Below are 16,434 nucleotides of genomic sequence, written 5' to 3' on the forward strand. Positions count from 1 at the left end.
TCATGCAATATTTTTATAGCGAGTGTGTTTTAGACGATTTTCAATGAGGCAATTTTGGAAATGTTTTTTTTTTTTTACATCTGCTACTTGATTTATGTTATATTCGGTTGATTTGCCATTTCATATTGAACAGGCTTACTCCAGAACAATGTTTGATAAATCGGCCTACAACCGAAACCGATTTTAATAAGAAAATTTTGTGCAGCGATCAAGTTCACTTTTGGTTGGTGTGATGATAACCCACAAGCAATTGTTGAGATGCCATTACATCCTCAAAAAATCAGTGATTGCACTGTTCTATAGGCAAAAGGAATCATTGGTTCAGATGAAGCAGTTAATAATGTTACAGGGAATAGGGAATGCTATAAAGTACACATAAAGCAATGAGTTTTGGTGCCTGATTTGGAGGATGCTTATGTGGATCACCGTTTGTTCCAACAAGACGGTACTACATGCCATACAGCCAACGTAACAATCAATTTACTGAAAGGAACTTTTAGTGAGCCCATTATCTCGCATCATGGGCTAAGTTCGGGACTATAACCGCGAAACTATATTTTGTGGTGCTTTGGGAAATCGCTTATATGCGCAGATAAGCCCGAGACAATTAACGCCTTGGAAAATAATATTTTGCATCTTACAACAAACTTTATAATAAAGCTAATTTTTGATAATCCTGACATCGTAAGATTAATCAATCAACATTTTCATATTTGATGCTTTAACCTTCCATGAGGTGTGTATATGTGGATGTTGAGTTCAAAAGTGAGTTGAGTTCTCTCTGATGGTTATTAAAATAGCATTTTCAAAAAATTCAATTCTTTTCAATAAAAAAGAAACTTTTATTTTTTAATACCGAAGTTAGTATTTAAAATTAGATTCTCATCTCTTAATCTCGATATTGGGATTAAAAATTAAATTTTCATTTATTAATCCAGAATGTTAAGATAAAACTACTCGCGATATGAATAGGGTTATATTCATACATATGAATGATCAGAGTGACGAGACAAGTTGAAATCCCGGTGACTGTCTGACTGAAAGTATCGGTTAATGTAGGGATATACAATTGAAATTCAGAGATAATACTTTCCTAATAATAGTATCTTTGTGTATCAAAAATAGTAAATACATCCCTGGGTCCCCTAATACAACGATTTTCGAACATCCGGGTGACATTTATACTGGATTTACAAGTATATGCCAAAAATAAATAAAATCGGGTCTATAATAAGTCGATACTTAATGTAAAGTTTTGCCAGCACCTGAAACAATTCCCCGGTCTTTGATTACAAGAGTATAAAATTTTCCGTTGCACCCGAACTTAGCACTTCCTTACTTGTTTTTTTTTTCTTTTCCTTAATTCCATAGTTGGGATCATATGTGAAATAGAAAAAACAATTATAATTCAAGTGCTAATTCAAGCATTTTTATTGCATTATTGGCAACTCTGTCGTACGTTCACTTAATTTTCCACGGTACATATTGGCCGATACCGGATGCCTAAAATTCTTATATTAGATATACACCCTGTCAAGTACTGACATAAATAGCTGCTGTAAACACACTTGTTGGCAGATCGCGCTAATTTTTGGCATCATAATTAAGGACAGTTGTACCAACCCGGGAAAACAAATTTACCTGTGTTCCATATAAGCGGGAGATTTAAATGAAGAAATCCCGATACTTTCAGGACTGTATGTACATATGTAGTTCAGCTAGGCGTAGTAACGACCCGGTTTTATCCAATTTTGGCATTACGGCATATGATTTATAAAAAAAATTAGTTTCATTTTGACAAATACGAGTATATCAGTTAAATGGAAGCCTGAAAATACGTATATCAGTTACATCGAAGCTAATTATTGGGGCAAATTTTCCCCAAAATTTTTCTATTTTAGACAGAAATGTAAACTCTTATTGAAAAGAGGTTTGCATTGAATTTCATTAAGACAACTCAAATATTGACCAATATACTTGTACATATGTAATCTGAAGTCAACCTCTACTACAAAAATATTTATAAATTAGATCTACAGAAGCTATGGGGAGCAATGTCCTAATGGAACCTATGAAGCCGGGTTTTATCTTTGAAAGTGACAGCAAAACATCAGCCATATGCGCTCAGGTCCACATATTCTGTATCTTTTTATCATCAGAAATCAAACATTGAACGCAAATAATTACGTGCGAAATTGTATCCCGATACTATATATTCATTGTGTGTTGATTTTGTCCTGGAAAGTAAAACTATCAGATTGAATCTATCACTGTGCGATTTCCTTCATTTTCTCACCGAAATATAGGAATATCAGGAATTTATTATTTTTTTACGAGCTTCTACAACGCCTGCCCATGCTATGACGCTTATCAAAATATTGGGTAGTCGAAAAAGTATTTTCGTATTTCTAATCAAACTTCAACTTATTTTTTTATATTTACACTAAAAAATAAACAAACAAATGTTTACTATTTTGGCCGACCAGTTTTCGCCAGTTTTCCGCTAGAGACATTATTACATCAGTGTAAATCGAAATTTCGAAATGTTTTTTTTTACAAACATTTCAAAATATTGCGAATTTCTTCATTAATTCATCATTTTTGAACAACTGTAACTTTTTTCAACTTCCCCGAATTTAATTTGTTTTTAACTAAATGAAGCTTAAAATCTCACCTTTCCAACACAATATAGTATGACGCTTCGTGATTGGTAGCACTGGAGAAATACGCAACGACATCTATTGAGAAATACGAAAATACTTTTTCGACTACCCAATAATTGCAACCCCATGCTAAGTGTCATGTTAAATATACCCATATATTGCTGATATTTCTTCATCTGCAATTAGGAGTTCTCGTTTTGCATTTCAAGCAATCTTGCAAGAGCAAATTAATTCCTTATATTCAATTAATTTCACATTAAAACACTTCATCACAATTAATCTGTAATTATCATTTGTTTCCAGAAGTTATTCCACATTTTATAGCCTAAAAATATAACTAAAATAAATTATTTTCATAAATTTTGTGGAATTTATAATTTAGAATATATGTTTAGTGTATTTATGCTGAAATATTGTTGTACACACTGCGCTGAGATTAATTCCATTATGCGTTCACACTTCTCACAAACATTGTCACAGCGCCCATCCGTTCCATTCTCAGCAGAGTGCTAAATATAGACAAATATAATGAAGAAATCAATCCACGTATACTTTATATTATTATTTATTATAAAGAACAAAAACTTACAGTGAAAATGGCTCTTCTAAGAACGCTTGAAGTGGGTCATTAATGTCACCATCGTATCCACCAAGTGATTTTAACCTGTAGTCGTTATCTACACCAGCCACGCTGAATCTTTTATAATGCATATAATGTGTGTGAGTTTTTTCCCAATAATCGACATTTTGTATAAAAATCAACAGTTCATGCTCTCCACCTTCTGTCGTTATTTCATGCAAACGCTTTAAGCCGACGAAGTACTCCCTCACTTTCTGACCGTTCGTAAAACCACCAAAGCCATTAATAAATTCATTTGTACTCTTATGATTGAGATTTCGATGATCTGCATCTAAAGCGGCAAAGAGTATCCAGCCATCTCCATATTTAGTACTCTCACATTGCACTATGTTTGATATCAGTTGAGCATTGTTGATTTGCATACCAATTTTAGATGGAATTTTACATGCAAATTGCGTATGGGTTAATATATCAAATGTGTCAACTGTCTCCCGTTTACTGCGTCCATTCACTAAGTTCATACCAATAAAATTTCTTAAATTCTCCATGTCACCTTCTATCTGTTTGAACAAGTTATCATTTGCCTTTTGCAGATCGAGCAATTCAGCGCTACAAAAAATTTATTGCTTTTATAAATATGCCTCTATACTTATTTTATTATCACCTATTTCCACTTTAGAAAATGTTCAGTTCTGCATATACATACATACTTACACTTTTACATTGAAACTTTGCGCCTCATTTGTACAGCTTGGTCCCACGTTCTGCAAAGGTTTTGAATTGATCTGCATATTATTTAAATTATTGTCGTATGTTGACATAAAACAAAGCATTGATGTAAAGAAAATTTCCGCAGACATGATCAATATGAGCGTTCGTTGGTCCTTACTGTGCAAATACCGTCACTCAACTAAATAATTACTCTGCAGAGATTTGCACAAATATTGGAATATGAAATGTGCTCAAACTCGCTACATAATTGTTCGTATGTTTGAATATTAGGATGGGCCTTAAGGCAGCTCGTGATTCTACTAATATTGATGTTGGTTTGAGAATCCTAAAGAAATTTCAATCAAAAATGTCAATCAAAACCTTCGAGAGACTGTTTATAAATCTTTCACAATATTGAGTGCTGCCCTAATTTATATGCATTTGATTATATACTCCTGTCTCTCCTTAAGTTTTACTGATTGTGTACAAAGATTCATTTCATTCTCTTTCAAAAGTTGGTGAATATGTTTCACTGCTGATTAGTATGAGCGTTATTAAGTTCATAAATAGTATCAAAGATAAGGAAGATCTAAGTTCGGGTCCAATTGCATATTATAAACTTTCAGAATTTCCAAAGCTTAAATCCGGAAACTATTTTCAAGTTTTGCGGGTGACTGAACTTCGGAGCGTGCGCGCAACAACTGGATTCGGTAGAGGGTATTCTTAGCTAACGAACGAGCGGCTGGTAAGTTGTGTCCGAACAAACATTTTCGCGCGACGTGGTACCGTGAGTGGTGTAAGATGGTCCCAAAAGGGCTCACTGACAACAACAAATTGCGGCGAGTGGAATTTTGCTAAGAAAAGTTGAACATGCGTGAAAGTGACCCCCATGAATAACTTAATCAGAGGTGACGAGTCATGGAGCCACAAAGAATCTTCCGAGTGGCACACGCCGGCGACTCCTGGACGAAAAAAGGGAATAATGAGCAAATTCAAAGTGAAAACGGTGCTCATTATCTTTTTGATATCAAAGGCAACGTCTACCATGAATTTCCGACAAGACATCGCAGCCGATTGGAAGTTGCACCACAACAACGCCCAGCTCACAGATGTGGCCCTTCACGGACAGAGGGGATCCAAACAGCACGAACCTCGGCTCTCAAGACTATTCCGGAGAATGCCTTCCGTGACGCCTTCAATGCTTGAAAATCGTGCTGGCAGCGCTTCATCTACGCAAAAGGAGCCTATTTTGAAAGTGTTTAAAGAATTGTAGCGATTGGTTCAATACATGTTTTTAAATCGACTCAGTCCTATAACTGTCCGGACAAACCCTGTACTTTATTGCAATGTATAATACTGTAGTCAGTTCGTGTATGGTATAGCAAAATTTCATAAAACAAACCATGTAGACCAAGTTTTGAGAATCTTTCGAGAACTTCTTCTGCAGGGACTTCACCAATCAATCTATCTTGAAACACGTTCATCCTCAGTCACGTTTTCATGCGGCGAAGCGTCGAATAAGAGCGTTCCGAGCATGCATACGTCACAGGAAGTGTGCGGAATATGCGATGAAAACTATGAATTATATAAGTCTACATACATCGCAGTTCTTCAATGCTTACAATGCAGTTGTCGATAACTTGTTGTCTTTCGACTTTTGTCGTTGCTCCCAATGGCACTGCTAGTGATCAAGTTCACCCTTGAGCTTCAAACGGCCAATAAGATTTTCCATTTCTATGATTTTCAAAGCACATACTTTTTCTGGAAGCAGCGAACTCAGTTGAAATCCATCCAATATTTCTATAGAAAAGCGCGTCTTCAAATATTTGCAGATTGTTTGCAACAGAGGAATGTACTATGAGACCCGTAGTATTCTTCGCAAGATGCCTAGCAGAAATTATGTTTATCGGCCGCAGAAGCTCGGTTTTTCTTCGTAAAGCTTCAGTTCTGATGCAATTTTTTTCATGTCTCAATAAAGGGATCGATAATGTTCCTCAGCTTTTTGTCTTCGATTTCGGAAGGTTACAAGCAGCAATCTATCATATTTGAAGCCTACATATTATGTTGGAAAATTTGGAGAATAAGCCGAGAGCCAGAGAATATATCAATCAAACAGATCACAGATGGAGCTGAATGCATTGCTGATGGGCCATTTAGCCCTTGGCGCGAGAAATTAAAATACCAAAACCAAACCCTAGAATCCGCCAATGTATGAGGTCCACCAAAGTGTTGAAAATCTCTATATTGCGTATATTGAGGTTGAGAGAAGGTCTGAATTGACTTTATTTCTTTGTCATTAAAATACGGCATGCTTGAGAACATGTTTCTGCGAAAGTTTATTGAGATAATTTACACATTGTTATATGTATATATAGGAGCGGGAGAAATTCATAGACTGATTTCATTTATTTTCAATACCAAACTGCAGTATAATCATCAGTACATAAAAAATATGTTAAGATGTTCGTGTAACAGACAGTCACAGCAAATTCAATACGTCTTGAAAATTAGTAAACAAGACCATTGTACTATGTGCAATATGCGGCGAGCGTTTAGCAAAACTATATAAACGTAGTATTTGGCATTACATACATTATGACGCACGGGCCTACCCCACAACCGTCATCATGCCCAAACTGATCGAGTTATAATACGTATTAAGCTACTATATAGTTATAACATCTAAACTGTTTATATATATGTATTTAGACGCCCATCTCATGAGCATATTAGCAATTAGTTTAATATTTTTTACCACTTCTCGCTGCACAGACCCTCAAAAGCTTTGCTATTCCACAAATTTAAATATGATAACTCGCAGTTAGCTGATAACCTTTATATTTTAATGCTTTTGGTATATATATTTCTATATATTTCTTATTCCTTGAATATGAAACACCTATATATACAAACATACATGCATATATACAGATACATAATTATGCTACTATATTTAATGGGATTGGCATCTTATCTTGTTTATGATCAGGTTTTTAATGAATTCAGAGAAAATTCAAAATGTAAACTCAAACAAATTATTCGCAAAAACCTTGATTTATTAATATCAATAATATACACAGCAACTTCTTGATTTATTTCAATAAAATACACAAAATTGTGATTATCGTAAAAATAGCGCATTTTTAGATATTTCTAAATTTTTTCATCTTTTAATGTTTTAAAATTTTTTTTATAAAATATTATAATTTGATAGATTTTGATGGCATCATTCACCCTTTTTTCGCAAAAAGATTTTCCAACTTGCAAACTTAAAGTTTTTTATAAATTCTTTCAATGAAACTTCTATCATACTACTGCGTGATCGCGTAACGTTTAACGTTTTGCCATCAAATTGAAATTCGGAAATATAACGAAAATGTTCCATGCCATCAGCATCAAAGTAAACAAACAGCACATCAAATGATTTGTTACCAACGAGCTGCATCAAATTATTTATACCAATAAAGAAGTCAGTATCACTATCGATGCATTTTGCATCGCAAGGAATTCCGTTTAAGAGCTTTTGATATAGGTCATGTGACATACGCGTATGACCACGCCCTATTAACAATAAATGTTTGGCGTATCTGTTGTCCTCACAAAACAGTTTTCCGAAGGATTCATTCTGACATTCATAAGGCTTTGCTGGCGCGATTTCTGGTGCACTGCAAACGAAAATGCATACATTTTCAAAATTTTTCGAATAAATACAATCGTTGAAATACCTATTCTGCATATCGTATAAGATATTGAATATACCATCGCTAATCGCCTCTAGTTTCACCGGATAATTATCCATAAATGATTCCACTCCTTGCATTCTGCACAAAAGTGTATGTATTGGTGGACATTTGTAGGTTTGTAAGTGCGAGGTTTAATGCATTTCTACTTACTTATACGAAGCGCCTTCAATTGCATCACAAATTTGCTTATTTGAAACGAAAAATGATAAACATGTATATATACATATACTTAAATACTGGCAAAAAAGTAGATAGATTATCCAAGCTTATCTATACCTTTTGATTATCAATGTGATTGATTTCCTTAGATGATAGTAGATATGTCATCACCGTAAATGCTCGTTGCAATGATGTCAATGATGCTTGTGGCATTTTAATGAATTAATTTACGTGTACTCGAATCGCAACTCAAGTGATACTGTGCACTTCAACTTTATAAATCAACTAAAATATAACACAATCTTAAACATAGAACCGACGTTTATGAACACTAGAGCGGGTTGATTTGCAGAGAGTAAAAAAAAAACGAAAACATCGCGTATGTGAGAAATTTTCGTTGGATCATTCTGAATAACTATAAGATACTATGAATCTAAAACCGGTTTCATTCGAAAAGTATATATATAGAATAACCTAAACCGGAAGATCATTAATCTTTATATTACGTATACGGTGATTTCGCCTATCTGCGACCTAGTCCTTACTATTCTGCTAAGAAATACATGTACTTGCATAGGCGAACAGACGGACAGGTGGACGGACAGATAGACAGTGACCACGATTTCAACTCGTCTCATCATCCTTATCATTTTTATATAGATATAGGGTTATCTATCTATCTATTATTTTGAGATGATACAAACCACCGTTATGTTGTTGTTGCAAAAGCATAAAAATCGACCCGCCTTGATGTACATACATACCAAAAGATTGCTGATTACTTAGAGAATGATTAACTCCAACACGTTGAGAGTGCAAAAGGTCATGCTATACAGAGAACAGATGAATGAAACTGTATATTTATAAACTGGGGCTAGGGGAAGCTTTCTGTAATTATTCTCGGCATTTGCATAAAAGGAACATATGTATGTATATGTATATTTACATTAACTGTGCACATTGGCCGGTCGCACAAATTGTTGATGTTAATTAAGTACGATCTATTACGCGGATAACTCAGAAAATCCCAAAAACATATAATACAGTTAAGCTTCCATAACTCGCACTAACTCGAACTCGAACTAACTCGAAGCTCGCCATATCTCGAATTCTTGAATTGGCACTAGAAGCCAAATTTCATATAAATTTCCTAGCATTACTCAAAGTCTCTCTTGCTCGAAGTTTTTTTTGTGTATACAGGAACTAGTCCCTCAGTTTTTAAGATATCGTTTTGAAATTTTGCAAACGTCATTCTATCTTCAAGAAGCTGCTCATTTGTCGGAATTGCCGATATCGGACCACTATAACATAAAGCTGCCTCACAAACTGAACGGAACGGTTCTTGTATGGAAAGCTTTCACATTTGACAATGTATCTTCACAAAAGTTTCCACACGTTATTTTCTAAGATAATAATGTAATATGCGAAGAAATTGTTCAGATCGGGTCACTATAGCATATAGCTCCCTTACAAACTGAACGATCGGAATCAAGGGCTTGCATGGAAAACTTTCACATTTGACGTGGTATCTTCACGAAATTTTACATGGATTACTGCTTAAGGAAATAATATAATCTACGAAAAAATTTTTTAGATCAGATTACTACAGCATATAGCTTTCATATAAACTGAACACGTAGTTACTAAAAGAAATGCACCTATGAAGAGTATATTAGCTTCGGTGCAGCCGTAGTTAAAGTTTTTTATTGTTTTATTTAGAACTTAACTGACAGATGCTACTAACCAGACATTGAAAAAGTAGCCTTAAAATCGTTACTTTTGCCGTTGACATTTATTTGTATGAAGATAGTCAAAATTAAAACTCAAATGCGATCCCTTACCTTCTTATACTCGTACCAACAAAAACGTTTTCGCCTTTACTCGTTAAGAAAATTTTCACTGTATTGAATAGTTTATTATTTTAATAATCGTATAAAATGTATAACACAGCATCGCCTGGTCGGATCCATTAGTATAAATATAATACACAAATGCTTGCTTTGGAACTATGTCGTTTTATACAATTCAAAAACCTATTATTTTTCTTTAAAGAGTGGCACGTCATGTAATGATGTTTTTCGTAAATAAATCGTGACTTCACTACTTGGATCCAAATACAATCTCAATTTCTTATTGACCGCTTCAGCGTGTGCCAATAAGCTCATAGGATTATCAACGCGATTGGTTCTATGCGCTCCCAGTTGTTTCACCTTGTTATTAGCATCAAATGCCACAGTTTGGTAATGATCATACCATGGCTTATTCCTACCGTCGCTCTCGACTATAAGCAATTCATACATTTGGCTCTCGGTAATTGCACGCAATTTGTGAAAACCAATGAAATATTCGCCATTAATTTCACCCATACCATTTTCTAATGAATCAGCTGCTGGATTATTACGAAAAAGGGCGTTAGTGACTTTGCGATGAGCGATCAAGAACCAATTGTCACCAAATTGAATGTTTACGCACAACACAGAGAAAGGAATCGGTGATAGCGGCAAGTTTACATGGATTTCGCCGACTTGTCCTTTAGAACAGTCGACCGGATTGGGGGTGCTAAGTGGTATAAGAGAGACAGATTTGAATAGATATTATATGTGTATATATATATATTTAATATGAATACCTCAATCTTGTTTTGACAGCTTGTAGATCGCTAGCAATGCTTTCCAGTCTTTTGTTCGCTTTCATTTGGTAGTCTAGCGCCGCATTAATGCTATATAGAGAAATAGCATTTCCAAAAAAAAAAATTACTTTTATGCATACACATAATATATATATATGATAATTTTATTCAATACATACTCGTAACCCAGGTTCTTCATTTCTTGAACGTTGCAGTTTTGCCACGCATTCTGTTACCAGAAAGAAAATAAAAAAAAAATTTATTCAAACTTTCAGCTTTCTTTTTTTTTTTTTTTGGTTCATATAAAATATGTACATATATACGCACATCATCTCCGCCAATACGCATTAATGACGATACGTTAACATCTCTCGAATTCAACTGTATTTGATTTTCTGGAGTAGTGAACAAAAAACTCAATACCATCAGGACTTTATCGATATCAATAGGCTCCATTTTTATATTATTATTTGTTTATAAGCGGCAGTAAAAATAAAATTTCTTTTAAACACACCGACAGTACGAATCTGACTGAGGCGAATGAACAGATTATACTTGCTGATTGAGTCGCTAAACGAGAGAGACACCAACATATACCCAATAGGAATGTACTATAATTACTAATTAAACAAAATTAACAAATGAGGCTTTTTAATAAAAAAAAGGTGTTGCATATGTTTATTAAGGGTGTTAATATGTAACAATTCTGTATAGTTTAAGCCTTTACTCTTTAACTTACGAAAAATAAATGTAAGGCGCAACTGCACAGTATATGCTCACGCTATTTGTCAAAATTAATGGCGTAGAAAAATTTACTTATATAGGGGACTGGGATGGTGGTTTGTCTGATTTCACTCACTTTCATCACCAAACCACAGTATGACCAAGTTAATAGGTCAAAAATCACGAGTTCCCATTGCCTACTTCTAGCTCTATGAACTTAACCTAGTGACAGTCCAACTGCTTTAACCATTAATAATACCTTTTCTGGAAGTTTCAGGGTCAAGCAGAAATTTGTATCGTCGCCGAAGAGGAAAATAAACCAGATTCCTGCCAAGCGATTGACGTTTACGAAACAAATTGAGTTAGAAACACAAGAGTCTAGAGAGTACGTTAAATGGGTCAGCAGCCTAGTAGTTAACCCTGGCGTAAGCTGATGCGTTGTCACAGTGCAAAAATTTTTTAACCAATTTTTGACTGTCACCATAGTCACCAAATAAAACATCTAACATAAATACGTTGATTTCATTGCGTAATTTGAACCCTCGAATTGAACCACAGAACTATCTGGAAAGGATATCCATTTAATTTCAGTAAGATATCATACAAATTGATCGATGTTTCCGATATTATTAAGTCAGACATAAGCGGGAAGGTCCTTATTCGGTGTCAGCAGCCAAAACTCCCATTGACAATTGTGGGTGAAACTTAGCTGATTATCAAGACCTCTTGAAATGCATCATTACTGGAGACGAGACTTTACTTTATGCATACGACCTTAGAACCACCGATCAATCCAGCGAATATCATGCAAAAAGTTACCGAAAATACCACGGCAAAGCGGTGCACTTTGAATTCTCTCCAAACAGTAGAATATGTGCGAACAACTTTTGGTGCCTTCATCACGTTAATGCATCATATCATACTATATTGGTTCTTAGCCAATATTTAGCCACACACTCGATTCCGAAACCACCATATTTGCCTGATTTGGTTTCGTGCAACTTCTGGCTATTCAGCAAAAGGCCAATACGGAATCGAAGAATATCTTGAAGGCTTTGCCAGAAAAAGACTAATCTGATTGTTTCCAGAACTGAAAAAAAAGATTAGAAACATGCTTCGTCTATCGCAATGTTGCAACTTTATTCGCTGGTGACAAAATATTGAGAATATAAAGGTTTCTTCAAGGTATCCAAAGCCTTTAATAAGCAATTTTGCCTTAGTTTATTGATTTAGCTTACAACGCGCTTGTTCGACACTCTTGGTTTATTGTACTCAGTGCTCATACGGCCTAAAAAACATACCTTTTGAATATTGGATTAATAATGCACTCTTATATAGATATTATGCTATAATAAGTTTGTACTCGAATTATTGTTATCACAGTGTATTCATATATCCATCTTTATACCCAATATACATACAAGCACGTATTCAAATTAAACTCGTTAAACATAGTATAAATTTATATCCTGACTGCATTCTTAAAAATTTTCACCCCAAACTTTTGGTTTAATATCACTTAAATTTTTTGTTATCCCTAAGTGTTGTCCTTCGTGTACTTGGCAAAATGAAATTTTCAACCTTTTCTTTTCTTCTTTCTAGCGTCTGATGGTTCAACATGCTCATAACGCCAACACCTCCCAGGTACTGTACTATACTATATACATTAGGGTGATTCAAAAAAAAAAAAATTTTGTTTTTTTTTATTGGTACTCGGAAAAATGGGTTCCTAGACACCTCTAAGAAATCCTCTCCAAATATGAGTTTTTAATTGTAACGGGAAGGTCTTCCGCCTAACGGTTTTCTATTTTTTCTTATTATCAGATAGAAAAATTTATATCTCGCTTCCAACTACATGAAAAAATATCTTGTTAATTAGGTTTTGTAGGAAATTGATTGCTCTAAAATATGGTCTCTTAAGATTTTTTCGTAAACCCAACCGTTTAAAAGATATTAACAGTTGAACTTTGATTATTTTTGGTAAAATTTTTTATTTCTTATTAATTTTATAACTCAATGAAAAAAAATTATTATGAATAGGTTTTTGGAGAGGATTTCTTAGAGGTGTCTAGGAACATGACACCAGAACCAAACGAAAAAAAAAATTTTTTTTTTGATCCACCCTAATATGCATTGATGTTTGACGATGAATATCTCGTAAACGCTTAACTTAATCGAAAAATCATAGTAGACCATTTTTATAGAGCAGTAAATTTCCTACAAAACTATGTGTTTCATCATTCATAATAATTTTTTTCATTGAGTTATAAAATTAATAAGAAATAAAGAATTTTTCCAAAAATAGTCAAATTTCAACCGTTAATATCTTTTAAACGGTTGGGTTTACGAAAAAATCATAAGAGACCATATTTTAGAGCATTCAATTTCCTACAAAACCTAATTAACAAGATATTTTTTCATGTAGTTGGAAGCGAGATATAAATTTTTCTATCTGATAATAAGAAAAAATAGAAAACCGTTAGGCGGAGGACCTTCCCGTTACAATTAAAAACTCATATTTGGAGAGGATTTCTTAGAGGTGTCTAGGAACCCATTTTTCCGAGTACCAATAAAAAAAAACAAACAATTTTTTTTGAATCACCCTAATATACTATATACATACATACGTAAAAGAGTAGAGATATAAAAAATGATATTAAAACACTTACATGAGTTTAATATCGAGTTAATAATAAGCTGATGTGCAGTGTATGCCACTGTGCCAGCCCGCACATGGCACATGCATATGAATTTTCGTGCATTCGTGGATATTCAGGCGTCAGGTGCCATCTGCTGGCATTTACGCTCAAATTATAAGCAAAGATGAGTATAAAATATTCTTCATAATAGTGGCTTTAAAATTTAGAAGATATGAATACTTCTAAATTTGAGTAGGGTCCTTATTGGCGACCCTTAATACAAAATTTAAGTACACTTTCGAGTGGTGTCAAAATTTTGTTAATTGTTAATAAATTATTGCTTTTTGGGAAGATGGTAGGGGCCTGACTACATCAACTTTTAATATCGACGTAATTTGAGATTATGTTATTTATAGCTACTTCAATTATTTTATGCTTTTATAAGCATTCACACCATTTTGTATAAAGGCATGAAAAATATAGAGCATTAGTGTGAATCATGAACTCGGTGCTGTCGCCAGCAAGAGCTTGCGTACCAAGGTTTTAAGGGCTTACATAGGTTTCCTCGGGTAAAAAATGTCCATTTTTCAAAAATTTTTTGCTAATTTAAAAATTTAAATATTTTATTCGAATTTTTTATTGTTACAAACACACACTATTAACAAAGAAATTATGAAATTTTTGGAAAAAATAAAATTATATCGTCCGAGTTATGTAAATGTTTAAAGCTCACAGTCTAGGGACTATTGGTATCTCATTAGTATGGCTTTAATCCTGCTAAGTCTAAAACACATCAGATATTCACCATGGTGCAATGGTTTTTAGTACAAGGTGGCGCAAAAATAGCCTTCCGATGTTTTTTGGCCTTCAGCATATCTGTTGTGCCACGTGCAGTGTATGCCCTTGCACCGTCCTGTTGGAACCACATGTTATCCACTCCCAATTCATCAAGTTTCGGCAAAAAGAACTCATTGATCTGTAGCGCTCACCACTCACAACAACCGTTTGCCCCCGACGTCTTCGAAGAAAAAAAGTCCGATGACTCCTCCAGCGAAAACAGCACACCATACAGTGACTTTGAGCGGGTGTAATGGCTCTGTGGGTTACACGCGGATTTTCAATTCCCCAGAAGCGTAAATTTTGCTTATTTACGTACCTGCTAAGATGGAAATGGGCCTCATCACTCATGATTATTGTTGATGAAAAATCATTTTCCTCTTGGTGGTAATTAAGGATAGCTTGATCGTATGTTAGCCGCGATTGGCGGGCAGCAGCTAACAGCTGATGCACCGTCTGGACTATGTACGGAAACATCTTCAAATCTTGTTCACTGTAATCACCGTCAAGTGCTACCCATTTGCGTGGCACGTCGTCTGGTCGATGTCGACGGCGCTTCCTTGATATCCTCGGCAACAACTGCAATATTCTCTGCAGAACGGCTACTCCGTGGTTTGCCACGCCTGGCTGCATCTCGTGTTGACTCAGTTCGAGGCGAGCGGCTAAACGTTGCAATGTTTCACCAGTGGGCGTCGGACGGCCAGGAAATCTGCGACGAAATTCACATTGTGACCGATTATTGGTCAAATAAATAGTCACAAATAAACCGCGTTCTGAAGCAGTGTAGTGTGCCATTGTTTATTAACGTTTGTTTACTACACAAATGTCAAAACAGAACTGACATTAGAGGTCAATTGCAAAATGTATAGCATCTTCTGATAGGTGGATTAGTTTTGAGCCAGCCTGTATAATTATTCTAGCTTCATTCTTTTCACATTCAAGTCTCATATGTGCATATTGAATTCAAGAGATTATCGACTAAAACTTTAATTTAGTTTGTGAGCCTTTGAACATTTTTTTCCCCGAATATATAGGAGTATTAGGGAATTCAGCCATTTTCGTCCAATTTTCCAACAATCTGCGTAAATCTGTTTTGATGTAGCTATACTTATGTACTTATATTTTATACACATAAGTGAATACCTTACCTAAATGGAAAGTGCAAACACATGCACAAATAACTATACGGCAATGAAAATATAAATGTGCATAGTTATTTTTCCGCTGTTCGCTTAAGTCAACTCCCTCAGCACAAATATCCTTAGCAAATAGACGAGTAAAGTCACTGGAAGTGTGAGCTTTAAAGCATTGGTGCGAGCCACGAAAAACATCAAAAAATAAATAAAAATTCAAGCATTGACCTTACAACTAAGGGAAGCATTCCACGAGCAAACAACACCGTCATTCACAGTGTGAACTGAACGTCGGTAATTTATAGCTGGTCCCTCAGCGTTCATACACTTGATTTATTGCTGTTATTGAAAAATTTCCCAGTAATTTTATTTCTGACTTCATTTTGTTGTTGCTGTTACTCTCAGCGATTTTCGTGTGGCCGGAATGTTAGTGCAGCGTCTATGAAAAAGTGCAGTCACCGACAGTCGGCTTTGGCAGTGGGGAAGTGGGTGGGGTGATGGGATTTGTGTCGGTGACAACATGTTTTCAATATTAAAATGCATTTGACCCGTGACACTACTCACTGATACTATATGTTAGTGTTGGAAGAGTGTACGAAAACGATTGCACTGTGCCA

General features: G+C 34.9%; 3 protein-coding genes across 3 annotated transcripts; all 3 read right to left on the reverse strand.

Annotated features, from left to right (window-relative positions):
- Positions 1–2,938: 2,938 nt before the first annotated feature.
- LOC105233151 (uncharacterized) lies at positions 2,939–4,170 on the reverse strand. The gene is made up of 3 exons (XM_011215124.4): positions 3,958–4,170; positions 3,253–3,852; positions 2,939–3,172 (listed from the first exon to the last, which is right to left on the reverse strand). Exons 1-3 carry the CDS (start codon positions 4,101–4,103, stop codon positions 3,109–3,111), a joined length of 810 nt encoding a protein of 269 aa, XP_011213426.2. The 5' UTR covers positions 4,104–4,170; the 3' UTR covers positions 2,939–3,108.
- Positions 4,171–6,980: 2,810 nt separating this feature from the next.
- LOC105233152 (uncharacterized) lies at positions 6,981–8,147 on the reverse strand. Its single transcript, XM_011215125.4, has 4 exons — positions 7,974–8,147; positions 7,848–7,882; positions 7,680–7,775; positions 6,981–7,619 (listed from the first exon to the last, which is right to left on the reverse strand). The coding sequence occupies exons 1-4, from the start codon at positions 8,067–8,069 to the stop codon at positions 7,181–7,183; spliced, it is 666 nt and encodes a 221-aa protein (XP_011213427.3). The 5' UTR covers positions 8,070–8,147; the 3' UTR covers positions 6,981–7,180.
- A 1,585-nt stretch (positions 8,148–9,732) lies between these two features.
- LOC105233153 (uncharacterized) lies at positions 9,733–11,025 on the reverse strand. Its single transcript, XM_011215126.4, has 4 exons — positions 10,813–11,025; positions 10,665–10,714; positions 10,486–10,575; positions 9,733–10,415 (listed from the first exon to the last, which is right to left on the reverse strand). The coding sequence occupies exons 1-4, from the start codon at positions 10,939–10,941 to the stop codon at positions 9,893–9,895; spliced, it is 792 nt and encodes a 263-aa protein (XP_011213428.2). The 5' UTR covers positions 10,942–11,025; the 3' UTR covers positions 9,733–9,892.
- Positions 11,026–16,434: the final 5,409 nt, after the last annotated feature.

This window comes from Bactrocera dorsalis, chromosome 4 (genome assembly GCF_023373825.1).
Source record: "Bactrocera dorsalis isolate Fly_Bdor chromosome 4, ASM2337382v1, whole genome shotgun sequence".
In the NCBI taxonomy this organism is placed as follows: domain Eukaryota; kingdom Metazoa; phylum Arthropoda; class Insecta; order Diptera; family Tephritidae; genus Bactrocera; species Bactrocera dorsalis.

Bases quoted from the DNA above. Each gene is read 5' to 3' on its own strand.
- LOC105233153 (XM_011215126.4), bottom strand. From the start codon at position 10,941: ATGGAGCCTATTGATATCGATAAAGTCCTGATGGTATTGAGTTTTTTG. The intron at 10,715-10,812 runs GTGCGTATATAT...TTCTGGTAACAG, and splicing joins TGCGTATTGGCGGAGATGAT to AATGCGTGGCAAAACTGCAA. The intron at 10,416-10,485 runs GTATTCATATTA...TATACCACTTAG, and splicing joins GCTGTCAAAACAAGATTGAG to CACCCCCAATCCGGTCGACT.
- LOC105233151 (XM_011215124.4), bottom strand. From the start codon at position 4,103: ATGTCTGCGGAAATTTTCTTTACATCAATGCTTTGTTTTATGTCAACA. The intron at 3,853-3,957 runs GTAAGTATGTAT...AATTTTTTGTAG, and splicing joins CAAAGTTTCAATGTAAAAGT to CGCTGAATTGCTCGATCTGC. The intron at 3,173-3,252 runs GTAAGTTTTTGT...GTCTATATTTAG, and splicing joins TTAGAAGAGCCATTTTCACT to CACTCTGCTGAGAATGGAAC.
- LOC105233152 (XM_011215125.4), bottom strand. From the start codon at position 8,069: ATGCCACAAGCATCATTGACATCATTGCAACGAGCATTTACGGTGATG. The intron at 7,883-7,973 runs GTATAGATAAGC...GTTTCAAATAAG, and splicing joins ATCACATTGATAATCAAAAG to CAAATTTGTGATGCAATTGA. The intron at 7,620-7,679 runs GTATTTCAACGA...TTTCGTTTGCAG, and splicing joins TTATACGATATGCAGAATAG to TGCACCAGAAATCGCGCCAG.